Genomic DNA, 13,080 nt, shown 5'->3' with positions numbered 1-13,080 from the left:
GAGGTGGCAAGACCAGGTGGAGCGAGATCTGGCGAGCACTGGGTGCCCGCGGAACTGGAGATCAGTTGCCATGGACCGAAACAGATGGAGAAATTATACTGCGCAGGCCTTGTCATAAGACGTTAGGCCAATTAAGTAAGTAAGTAAGTAAGCGTACGCCGACGACGTTATTATCAGAGGTAAATTTGAGGCAGTGCTGTCAAGTCGTATGCAAGGAGCTCTAAACATCACTATTTCGTGGTGTTTACGAGCGGGGCTTAATATAAGCCCCTCCAAAATAGTCGTGATACCATTTACTAGGCGGAGGAGGCACACTCTTACTCCTCCTACACTGAGTGGCGTCAGACTAAGTTTCAGCAATGAAATAAAGAATGAAATGTGAATAAGGAGGCCGAACTCGGTGCACTAAGGTTGTAAAGGTGTCGTAACATACTTGAGGGGGACCAAAGTGGCCACCTTCACGTACTAAGGGAGTTCAAACTATCACCCCTAGTAACGACAATCTCTGACTGGTTGGAGGCACGGCCTAACATGGATGTTCCGTACAGTATAATTGATACAGATCGCACTGTATGGAGCAGTGGAGGGCCTTCCATCTTCCATCTGGTATCATCTGCTTCTTAACAGATGGATCAAAATTTGGGACCTACACCGGTTCCGGAGTCTACGGACCCGGAATAAAGGAAGCTCTTCCACTGGACAAATGGCCCACCGTTTTCCAAGCGGAATTATATGCAATATGCATCTGCGCCAAGATATGTTTAAAACGAAAGTATAGGCATGCAAAAAACCAGAATCTTTACGGACAGCCAGGCCGCACTACTGGCTCTCAAGTCCACTAAATGTGCGCCCAAATTAGTTTGGGAGTGCAGCACAATCTTAAAGGAGCTCTCCGGTCAGAACAAAGTTTCATTATTCTGGGTGCCTGGGCACTGCGGATTCGAGGGCAATGAGCTTGCTGACAGCCTAGCGAGACAAGGATCTGCTCATCAGTTCAGTAGTCCCGAACCGTTTCTGGGTACCTCCTGGATACTGACCTGGGAAAAGCTAGAAATAGCATCCAGTTGGTATCAAGCGCAGGGCTGTAGACAAGGTAGACAGTTTATCTACTCAGCCAGACCCTGCAGTAGTTTAAAAACGACTTACCTTAACTCGTAGGGAACTGCGCCCAATCACGGGACTCCTCACCGGACATTGTCCCACTTTTTACTATTTAAAGAGAATTGGCAAAATTTTAACCGACATTTGCCGCTTTTGCAATTTAGAACTAGAAAGTTCAGCGCACTTGCTCTGCTCCTGTGGAGCCCTTGCGCCTTCCAGGTTCAGCTTCTTCGGAAGCTACCTATTAGCTCCATACTCAGTATGGAAACAGGGGCACAGTCTTACAACCTAACTCTACTCCATCAATGGGTATGATGGAGCAGATCAACGAATTCCAGGACTCTCTTCTGCTGGTGTTTGTTAACTTCGAAAAGGCGTTCAACCGACTCAACCACGAAAACATCTGCGGCGCACTCAGGCGTAGAGGAGTTCCAGATAAGCTAGTTCATCTCATCGAGGCTCAGTACGAGGCGTTCTCATGCAAGGTTTTGCACGACGGCGTCTTGACCGACCCCTTAAGGGTTATTGCTGGCGTGAGACAGGGCTGCATTTAATCGCCGCTTCTGTTTCTCATCGTTATGGATGAGATATTAGTTGGAGCAATTGACAGTAGACCAAATCGATAATTGCCTTGGAATCCTCTAACGATGGAGCCGCTAAATGACCTAGAAATTTTATCGCCGCTTCTGTTTCTCATCGTTATGGATGAGATATTAGTTGGAGCAATTGACAGTAGACCAAATCGAGGATTGCCTTGGAATCCTCTAACGATGGAGCCGCTCGACCTAGCCGACGACATTGTCTTGTTCGCACAACGCCGAAATGATATGCAGAGCAAGTTAGATGATCTCTCCGAGAGCTCCCATGCAGCAGGTCTTACAGTCAATGTAGCGAAAACTAAGTCTATGGTAGTGAACACTGACAATTCCACCAACTTCACAGCAGCGGGACAACAAGTTGAGCAGGTAGACGCCTTTCAATATCTTGGTAGCCAAACAACGCCCAATGGTGGTACCAAGACTGATATAGCCACGCGGATCAGGAAGGCCAGGGGTGCCTTTGCAGGTCTGCGAAACATTTGGCGCTCAAACCAGATCACTCTACGTACGAAAACCCGAATCTTTAATTCAAACGTGAAATCCGTACTGCTGTATGCCTGCGAAACGTGGTGCGTCTCAGCGGAGACAACGCAAAAACTGCAGGTATTCATTAACCGGTGCCTGCGATACATCATTCGTGCCTGGTGGCCTGATAACTGGATATCCAATGAGGAACTCCATCGTCGGTGTCATCAACGGCCGATAGCCATAGAAATTCGTGAACTTAGGTGGAAGTGGATCAGACACACCTTGAGGAAAAGAGCGAACGAGGTTTGCAGAGAAGCACTCGACTGGAATCCACAAGGACAATGTAGAAGAGCCAAGCCCAGAGGCTCATGGCGACGGAGCTTAGCCAACGACATCCGGGCTGTAGACGAGAACCTATCCTGGCAACAGGTAAAAGCCATGGCGGGTAACCGTCAGCAGTGGAGATCTCTGACTTCATCCCTTTGTTCTGCCGGACCGGCGGACATGGACACATAAGTAAGTAAGTAAGCTGACTGCTAGAAATGATTGGTGCAACTGCTCTGTATAAAGTTCAGATACGGATATACTCCGATAGACTTGGCATGGATGCAATTTTCCATAAAGTTGGGAATATTCTCTCCTGGAGCGGGCGTTGAAAATCAGCGGCAATTGATAACGCAAGCAAAACTACATAGTTCTTCAGAAAAATTGGAATATGCCGCTTATTCCGGGTCCTTTCGAAGAGTCGAAATCTTCCAGAGCTTTCTGAAGCCTGAACTTCGTCTGCAGAGAATTGTATAAGGGACAGATTGACATATAGGGACGGTATGTGTGCGAATCAGTTTTACCACTGGAGTGGACAGGTGATTTACTTTACTTAATATGCTCTCAAAAAATGAGGCTGCTTCCGAATTGAAGTGAGAAGTTGGGTACTCGAAGTTTTGACCGATGAACGAACATTCATCCCGGTAGCAGAAAATCAAGGGACCGCCAGGCACAAAAGACGACATATTCTCATCTCTTCAAACTTATGTTGCAGAGTAAAATTTGTTTTGTTTTGACAATATTGCCAATAATGCATTGCCAGTTAGAGCCATCTTGTGGCAAATTTCGATTTAATATTTTTATAAATATCCGAAAACCATGCAATTAAAATATTTAAATTATTTCATTTGGCTATTATTAAATCATTCCAACACAAAGGTATTATGTTCTTCAAGTAAATGAAACCTCGTCTTGCAATTCTGGATTCCTTGCGGGAAAGCAAGCTACAAAAATATGCTCGCTTCAGAACAAATTCGCGTACCTGTGAAAGGCAAACGCTACGAAATGAAAGAACAATATCTTAATTAACTCCTGCGGAATGTTATTCCAGTTCGTGTTGTTACTGCGAATTAGACAGTAAAAGAAGGTAGCTAGATGTAATGCAATCAACGAACAGAGCGAAGCGACCCTCCTTGAATAAGCGTACCTTCGAATCTTTGTATTTTGAAGGGAATACATTCTGGGCGGACAGGGTTCAGCTAATAATAAAATCAAAATTAAATAAACTTTGCTGGTAATTCAACAAAGATGGAGTGTGGTATATTTATCAAACATTACGTAACTCGAAATAGTTTTCAACGTATATTTTTTTAATCCTTGCGAACCACCCTAAGACTGGTGAAACTAAAGCGAATAAACCCAGAAAAGCAAACGGACGAGAAATTTCTCGTTATTACGGGAAGAGAAACCTTTCCCAGCAGACTCTAGAGAGAGGGAAAATAGATTAAGCTACGTCTTTACTGGTGCATAGCTTGACGAATGTCCTGAAACTTATGCAAAATTTGCAGACCGATTGCAGATTAAGCGGCTCGGAATGTCTCTCCTTTACTTTTTTGAAACCCTAAATTGGCTCACAAACAAGCAAGATTGAAACGCTACCATTTCAACATCTTTCCAAAATTCTATATAAATAACAAGTGCGCAATCACTAACAAAACACAAAAATATTTTATAGCCTACATAAATGCGAGAATCGAAATAGGAGTTTGCAGATTACAGCTTAAAAATATAGTAGTCATAACATAGTTTTCGGTGTGAGGTAAAATCTGCTGAAACATTTTTTGAACCAATTTCAATTTATCATTCTTTCCACAATATTTCAATGCACAAAACGTTCCTCACATCCGTCCAGTTCCAAAACAGGCCAATATAATACCACAACGACGTGCTATACAAAGTATATTGCAGTGTACCAACAACCATCAGCTAAGCCTATTTAAGCCCCAGGAGCTTACGGCACTTTTCCATCGGCTTGGCACGTCCCGTCTGAACGGAACCCCCCTGTGAAACGTTGCGGTGGTGTCTTTTGTTTCTATTATGTACCTACCGATGGAAAAACGGTAGCGGCCGCAGGCTCCTGCTTGTGATTTGCGGCCGGATGACGAGGGTTGCGAATTTAAAATCGATTTAAAAGTTTGTCTTTACAATCAGCGGAGATCAGGACGACTCGAGACGGATTTCACGGATGGATTTGGTTCTAGTCGTTAAAATGTAGCGTTTCGTTAGAAAATTCTACGCATTAAGTTATTTTTGGTATGACTCAGAAAAATTATGAATGTCGGATGCGGAGTGCTGTAGCCCAATAGCATAATTTACAAACGTTTTACACAATTTCTGGTTTGAACATGCTTCAAGTTCCTAACCCTGCTTAATTAATTATGCCACAAACACATACTGATCGCAGGTCCGAATCTGTTATGAGGCTTAACATTTTAACGAGCGAAACAACACATTGATAATATTTTAACGACGGCAATAAAGTTAGCAAATCCTCTTGACTTTACGCAGCACCTCTTGTGCACAAACGCAGCTAAACAAAACAGCAAACCAGCGGAACTAATCAGTTACAATAAGCATCCGGATCCGGCGGCACAAGCACTTGCAATCCTCATTAACTTATTTACATTTGAAGCGATCATCAGCAGCAGCGGCGGAGGCGAATGGTCGCGTGTCCTATTGTGCTATTTCGATTGCTAACGAAGATGATGCCCGCCAGACACACCGGGGTAAAGGAGCAAAATCGATTCGTTCCGGCCCTGTCGCTTCGCTCCTGCACAGTAAAAACTCTCTCGGCCAAGAAGAACACCAGAAGAATACACGAACCGCCACAATCAGGACACGTGGCAGTAATTTAAGTTGTATACCAGCCCACCCCCTTTTCTGGCGATGGCGCGTGGACAGTTGTGTGATGGCCTTTGTCAATTTCCCCTTTTATCGGTAAGGTAGTTTGGGTTCGGGAATCGCATGTAAATCTAAATTAAATGAGCTCCGCTGAGGACAACTAAGCGGCACGGGTAACGTGGTCCTTTTTTGAAATGTCAGAACCTGGAGTGGCTAGATACGATCCACGACCTGAACCAAGCGGCTCATTCGCAGCCACCAATTATTGTGAATTGTATGGCGAAGAATTATTCACCCAGGTAACAATAGAACTCGAGATTACGTGTTAATGCGTCACATAATTATTAAATTGGTAGGTTAGTTCGTCAGGCCCTACCACATTTCGGCTGTCTTTTCTTTCCTTTGACAGAGGCTCTTAATGTGGACAGCTGCCAGAGCTAAAAGGATTGCTGCATTAGGCTAGTAATTATCAGGCACGTTCGCATTCGATCAATATAGTTCCCAGCAAGGGTAATATCCTAGTTGCAGCGACTTATTTATAATCAGAATTAGTTATATAACCAGTTGCCAAAGCAACTTTATAACTGGGTTAGTAGGGCACTTATTTGAGTAGATACTGACGATGTCCTGTTGTGCTCTAAATTTTGCTACCAATTTGTCAAGTTGAACTTTTTGTCGAATTCACACCAGCAATTTGTTTGTTAAAAAAAGCTTTTTTTAGCAATATTTTACTTAGATTGCAAATCTGGTTTGCGTTTTCTTAAAACAAGCGTTCAAGAGTTCAAATTCAAGAGTTGTGAATTTTTAAATCAAGCGATGTCCAAAAAAATCGAGAACTATTGCTTTGATTTCTTTAGATGGTTTTCGTTAAACTATGTCTGCGTACGTCTGCGTGACTATGTTCCATGAAGTCCTAAGACTCTCGTACAATCTGTACAATAATTCAAAAAAATTCTTTTGAAATTAGAATTTTCATTAATAAACTTACATAACACAAGAAATCATCAAAACTCATTAAATTGCATTAAGCGTCATAATACATCAAGTCTTTTACTCGAACAGAAAGGAAAACCCCAAAGGATCTCACCTCCCGAGAACACCAGCTCTGGTTGATAACGCCATCCTCCATTCGAGGCTAAACCATGCTGCAGTTCGACTTTAAACCTCGCACTCTGTCCGCCACTTGACTGCTCCTAAAGGCAGTATATCCTGTTTCAGCAACTTCAAACAGCTCCCCAAATGGTAACAACACAAGAACCGTGACCCGGTGGCTGGTCGGGACACATGAAATGAAAGGAGCTGCTTGTTATCTGATATGTTTTCCTTCTATTCTCGGTTCTGCATTTATCTGGCTCACCCTTCTTGCAGTTGAAACAGGAGTGGATCCGTCTGTGCAGTAGAATTCATTTCCCCGCTCAAGTGTCGGTTTCTTTTGTCTGCTGGCAACACAGTCGAAGCAGGAAGTAACCTTGGTCCAATTTTCTGGCGAAATAAAACGCTTCATTTGATCCCTTTCCGCAAGCCGGAATTGTTGAAAGGGCATGCTCGCCGTAGCAGTTCAATTGGTTTTTATAAATAACTGACTGTGAAGTGAAAATCAATAGATCTCTTCGGGAAACTGCAAATTGGATACTACGGTTTTATTCTGAATGGAGAGAAGCATTCGTGTGATTCGAACTGTAGAAAAGACATTTTATTAAGTTTTCAAAATTAAAAAAGTTGTTACTAACCATTGTACAATTCTGTCATTCGCATATCAGTGCAGTGTTGAAGTGCAATTTTCATTGCAACCCGTGGAATAATTGTGCTCTGTTATGCATGTTGCGGTGTAAAGCAGTTGGGCAGTTGATAAGAGACAAAAGGGGGGGGGGGGACGAGGATTGCCATTGACAAGGGGGTAGGACCAAATATGGAAAAAGGCTTTTGTTCTTTTTATAGGAATAGAAAGGAATAGGAAATAGGAATAGTAGGAATAGAAAGAAAACAGATGTGCAAGTAGCTATGAGGAAGCCCTGTGCCAAGCCAGTATAAAATAAAAATAATTACGTTACCGACTCATTGCAGCCACGTATATTTGTAAAAGAAAACTCCTCCATCGGCTGTCATGTAGCTACACCACCATCAAGAGAAAATCTTTACTGTTCATTTCGTTTTTCACCCCCACTCCAACTGCGGGTGGATATCATAAGTTTGCATCCTGTCTGAGTCTGAGAAAATAATACAACAAAAAACTTGTCCGGGAATGGAATCTACGAGATTCGATTTTTTCCGAGAAAAAGTCATTAAACATTTTCTACCCTTCAGAATGATTCAGAACCATAGATAAGCAGACTTAACGCTTGGAAGAAAAACATACAAAAAATGTTGTCACGTGTATTTTGCGTGCACACTTGCATCATCTCTGATCGATATTCCTCAATATTAACTTATTAACTTACAACAGGAGTATCACAACATTCCAACATTGAAGTGTCATTTAAAACAATTATATTTTGATATCTATAATAAACTTTCTCCATAAATAAAATCCAAGAATCCGTTGTTCAATCAACATCACAAACGCATGAATGACATTCAACTTACAGCTCTCTGTTTTCGTCTCATTTCATATCGCCTTTCGTCATTTATTGCCATCCGTTATCACGTGACGCCCATGAATGCATACCTCACCAACGAACGTGGACGTACCTATGTCACCCACCATATCCAGGATGGAAAGATTCGATCCTGTCATTACCGAAAAAATGGATGTCGACAACGGAAGCGACCGACGAATTCGGTTTCCCGGAGGTAAGTCTATTGCGGAAAACTAGACGCTTCCCACAGCATCTCAAATAAATTAAATTACCTGAATATATTTCGTGAATGTTTTCTTCTGAGGTTATTGCTGGACCCTATTTCTTGTAAGTCCTCTTTTACCTTATTCATGCACGACAATTATCGGGAAAGCATATATCACTCTACATCTCCATGGCCGCGGGGAGTGCAAGAATCTGTCCAATATTTTGAACACTCCTTCATCTGAATAGTCAGCGAACTCACAGGCGTGGTACATAAATTACGTAACGCAAAATATCTGATTTTTAAATCCCCTCCCTCCCGTATGTAACGCGTGGCACGATCCGCCTAATAAATTACGTAGCGTTAACCCAATCTCCCCCCGCCATGTGTGTCAACATTCAATAAAAATCATAAGAATCGTATATTTTTTTATTTTCATAGTGAAAATTACAATCAGGCATCGGCACATGTTGGGGACAAGTGGTCTTCAAGTATAATAGGGTGCTAGATGGCTTTGTCTACAGCAGGCCTTCATCTACTTTTTCGACATAAGCACGAAAAACCGGCATTATAACTAACTTTGATGCGAATTACAGTCAAACCAACTGAATTCTTTGGAGCGTCTTAGTAGAATACGAAATCTGCAAATTAAACAAACACTGAGGAAGCCTGGAAGTCGTAGGCGAAATACGTATCTGCCAAGAATAAAATATACATAGTAGAATTAAATTGGATAAGTTTTCTTTTTATTTAATTTCCAGTCAAGCTAACGCTTGGCATCAATGTTTATGAATTGTCTCTTCGTAATCGACAAAAGATAATGTAAAGAACCACTATTTTTCATTATTTATTCAAAAACTAGCTGACCCGACAAACTTCGTATTGCCACAAATTAAACTGTGTTGTACATTAATCGTGAATCTCGGATGACCTTTGTCACAATCTCGAGTTTTGCAAGCTTCTGGGTAGTTCATGGGTGTTTTAATATACAAATTTTCCTTACAGTAAAGTAGAAAACAACTCCCTCCATTGCTTAGCCTGATAAAATAAAGCGGATAGCATTAAATATTCGCCATCATTAAAAACTATTTCGCCGAATACCATTTTGCGGAACACCAATTCTCGGTTGACCATAACGCGGAATATAGAGTTTCGCAGAATACCATTTCGCGAAAAACCTTACGCGAGGGTGTAAATTTGTATTTCATTTCTATAGGAGCTCCCCCCCCCCTCCTAAAAAGATAAGGGGTCATAATTCATCATAGAAAAAAATTCATGCCTCCAAAAACACCCACATGCCAAATATGGTTCCTTTCGATTAAATAAATCTCGAGTTATGAGGAAATTTGTATTTCATTTGTATAGGAGCCCTCCCTTCTAAAGTGGGGAGAAGTCCTAATTCACCATAGAAAAAAATCTTCGCATGCCAAATTTGGTTCCATTTGCTTGATTGGTTCTCGAGTTATGAGGAAATTTGTATTTCATTTGTATGGAAGCCTCCACCTCTTAAAGGGGAGAGGGGTCATAATTCCCCTTCTAAAGTGGGGAGGGGTCTCAATTCACCATAGAAAAAATTCTTGTCTCCAAAAACACCCACATGTCAAATTTTGTTTCATTTGCATGATTAGTTCTCGAATTATGCAGAAATTTGTGTTTCATTTGTATGGGAGCACCCCCTCTTAGTGGGGTAGGGGTCTCTAACCATCATAAGAACCTTCCCTGGCCCCAAAAAACCCTATATGCAAATTTTCACGCCGATCGGCAGTGATGCCAGATCTACGGATTTATCCGTAGTTCTACGGATTTAGGAATTTTATACGGACCTACGGATCAACTGCTGAAATCTACGGATTTTCATAAATTTTGAGGAAAAGATTGAAAGTTTCATTTAGTGACAAAAAGCACGAGTGCGCTACATGCAGTGAAATGCGTAACTTTATTCTTTCTAAGAGAAAGAAGTGAACAGAGTAATTGACTTTAAGGGGAAACCTAGGGTTGCCAAGTGGCCGGTTTTTCACCTCCAAAGCCGGTGGCCGGTCAATCCTGCAAAAAGGCCGGTTTGTCGACATAGGAAGCCGGATTGGTACTTTTTTTCCTGAATTGTTAAATTTTCTGATAAATTTAGCCAGTTTTGCAGTGACAATACTTTGCTTCTGGCGATAATATACATTAAATTGTCCACCAGAAGCAACTAGTTGTCTTCTAGTATCTTCAATAATCCATGCAATGTTCGTTGTGGTTTCGATACCTAAATAATAATTAACGCATATTAAACATTCCAGGCAAATCCTCCAGTAATATGGTGCCAAACCCCCCCCCCCCCCCCGCATTTTTTCAAAGCAGGACCGACCGGCCGGTTTGAAATTTTCAGACTTGGCAACCCTAGGGAAACCAAAAATGGCTCAAAGAAGGCTTGATAAATGACTACCGTTTGATGCATGTATTGTTTTGTGCCTTAAAAATGCATATGTATTGGCAGAGTACGTAATCAGTGCTCCCAGTGCTGTTAGAATTTCCTAAATCTTGTCATTCCATTTATCGACCCGGTATATATCAACAAACGCTCAGCAAAAAATGATTGCTAATGGAAAATAAATTCAACGAATCACATAGATCATTACGTGTTCATAAACCGTATAATCTGGAATTAATTAATAGATATTTGGTTGCGCACATATTTCGTTGCACTAGCGCTTTCCGAAAAAACAGCACCACGGTCTCAAAGTTTCGCCACACCAATGAGCTTTTAAAGAGCTTTCTGCTTTTGCCGCATCGATAAGCTTAGAGAATGTAAACAAACTAACAGCTGACCAGCAATCAAAAACACGCCTTCAATCCAAACGGATTAATTAGCCATACTATAGAATACAAAGGATCAAGAGGATTGCTGCTGCAAATCTTAGATGAATCGGAATGTCTTGATAAAGACAATAAACCTTATTTCGGGATGACCGTAGTCGCTGCGGTTGGCTGCGGATCAGCTGTGTTTAAGTTTGCAAGCTCTGCCATTTGACATATATTACCAATACTAATGCAACATTCAAATAAACGTTTAGGTTTTTAACGAACACATGAGATGTACAGGACAGTGTGTGTCGCTCTAACACAATAACGTTAGCCACTTTTGGTGTCTCCTTAATATATTAAACACGGAAGATTCTCTTGAATGCTGTCATGCTGTCAATAAGAACTAGAGTTTTCACTTTGACGGCAGTTAGAAATTTTCATCATTATATAGATCAATGGTATGACATTCTTCACTTCTCTGCTTTCGCTTTCTGATCGTAGTGATATTTGCGTGGATGGAGTACGGCAAAATGGCAAAATATTTTCATTTCTACTGTTCCCACATTTTGGGAATTCCTTAGTATGATTTCTATACTGGGACAGAACTTCAAAATCAAGCGAATGAAGTTGTTCTTTATAACCAAGCAGGTAGAATAAATTCATGTTCTATTTGTATTCATGTTCAATATGTTCTTTTTACGCTATAAATGACGACGACATAAAAAAACGCCACAAAAAGCAATAAAAAATGACAAAAAATCGCTGAAAAGCGACAAAAAGATGATGACAGAATGCTAGATGTTAATCATAACGAAAAATGACCGATAAAACGTTAAAAAGACAAAAAAAGGACAGTAGGTGTAGGTGACAGTAGTCTACAGTAGGTGTAGGAAGAGGCACATTGTGTGTCTAAAAATAGAACAACCCATGTCGCGCTATGGTTAATAAGGGGGGTTGTGCAGACTTCTTTTGTCCAGCGCCTCTGTGGTTCAAAGGTACACGGGTACCAGTGAGCGACACGCCCTGGCAGGTGTTGTGGGTTCAAATCCGGTTATAATCTCTGATTACAACTTGGTTCGACCCATGCACCTTCCAGCATTGGACAAAAGATAGGAGTCACAACGACAACTTGTTAACCATAGCTACCTATTACCCCCCCCCCCCCCTTCCTTTCCACCCTTCCCCTTCATTCCCGAAAAAATCCTTCTTCATTACTTTCCCTTACCGTCCCTTCATCAATTGTAGAATCATCGTTTCAAAATAAAAAAAGGAGTTAACACGGTATACTGGTTAGTATTCACGGTTCTCACGCCGAAGACTCTAGTTCAAATTCTAGTTCCGCAGAAATCACGAATGATCCAAGCTGTTAAAGTGACCATAATCAATTTAAAACAAAAAAACGGCAAGAAGATGACAGGAAAAGGCGACACTTAGCAAAACAAAAAACTAAAAAAATAAATTAAAGACAAAATTCAAAATAATCTGACGACGAAAAATGAAAGATGAAATACGGAAAAACATAGACCAAAAACGAATGACGAAAGTCAAGAGTATGCGGTCGTCAATTATGTAGAAAAAATTTGAAATGTATCATGACCTAGTTTCTAGTCATGAACTAGATTCAAAAAAGTATTAATTTCCTTCAAATACAATCAAGAACTATACCTATGTGATAAAAATTTAACCTTTTTCACTTTTCTGCAAACCTGACAAACACTTTATACGAACAAACATTTGAATGAAGAACAAATGTTGGTCAAACTTTCTTCTAAATCAAAAGTTTGATTTAAAATTTTATTAAGTTTTATAATTTACAACCTTTTCCTCTGTGATAAAAAGTCAGATGGTAAAACTACGGATTTCTCTGCAGCAAAACCTGGCATTACTGCCGATCGGTTCAGTAGTTTTCGATTCTATAAGGAACATACAGACAGACAGACAGACAGAAATCCATTTTTATAGGTATAGATAAAAGTCCTCTTGGTTTTTCTATCCGGTTTGGATATGACGAAGAGCATCCGCAGCACACTTTTAATTCAGTTGACCTGTAAATTGGTTGGATTTAGCTCAAACTTGGTTAAAAGTCATCAAAAGGTTAGAGTCATCAGTTTTACTGTGGAAGACGTTTTATCTGCCATTCGAAAATTGAAATGTTCCGTAGAGGCTGGACCTGATGGTG

At 41.0% G+C, this 13,080-nt stretch overlaps 1 protein-coding gene across 1 annotated transcript in view; it reads left to right on the top strand.

Moving 5' to 3' along the window:
• LOC128743047 (choline O-acetyltransferase) overlaps positions 1–13,080 on the top strand; it is a 79,120-nt gene that overhangs the window by 61,048 nt on the left and 4,992 nt on the right. The window contains exon 2 of the mRNA XM_053839560.1: positions 8,044–8,123. Coding sequence (XP_053695535.1) covers positions 8,082–8,123 — 42 coding nt within the window. The 5' untranslated portion in view covers positions 8,044–8,081. The remainder of the gene's footprint in view (positions 1–8,043; positions 8,124–13,080) is intronic.

The sequence above is a fragment of the Sabethes cyaneus genome, chromosome 1, assembly GCF_943734655.1.
Source record: "Sabethes cyaneus chromosome 1, idSabCyanKW18_F2, whole genome shotgun sequence".
Taxonomy (NCBI): Eukaryota; Metazoa; Arthropoda; class Insecta; order Diptera; family Culicidae; genus Sabethes; species Sabethes cyaneus.
Note: the sequence above shows the minus strand (reverse complement) of the source record. Positions and strands in the feature narration are given on the sequence as shown.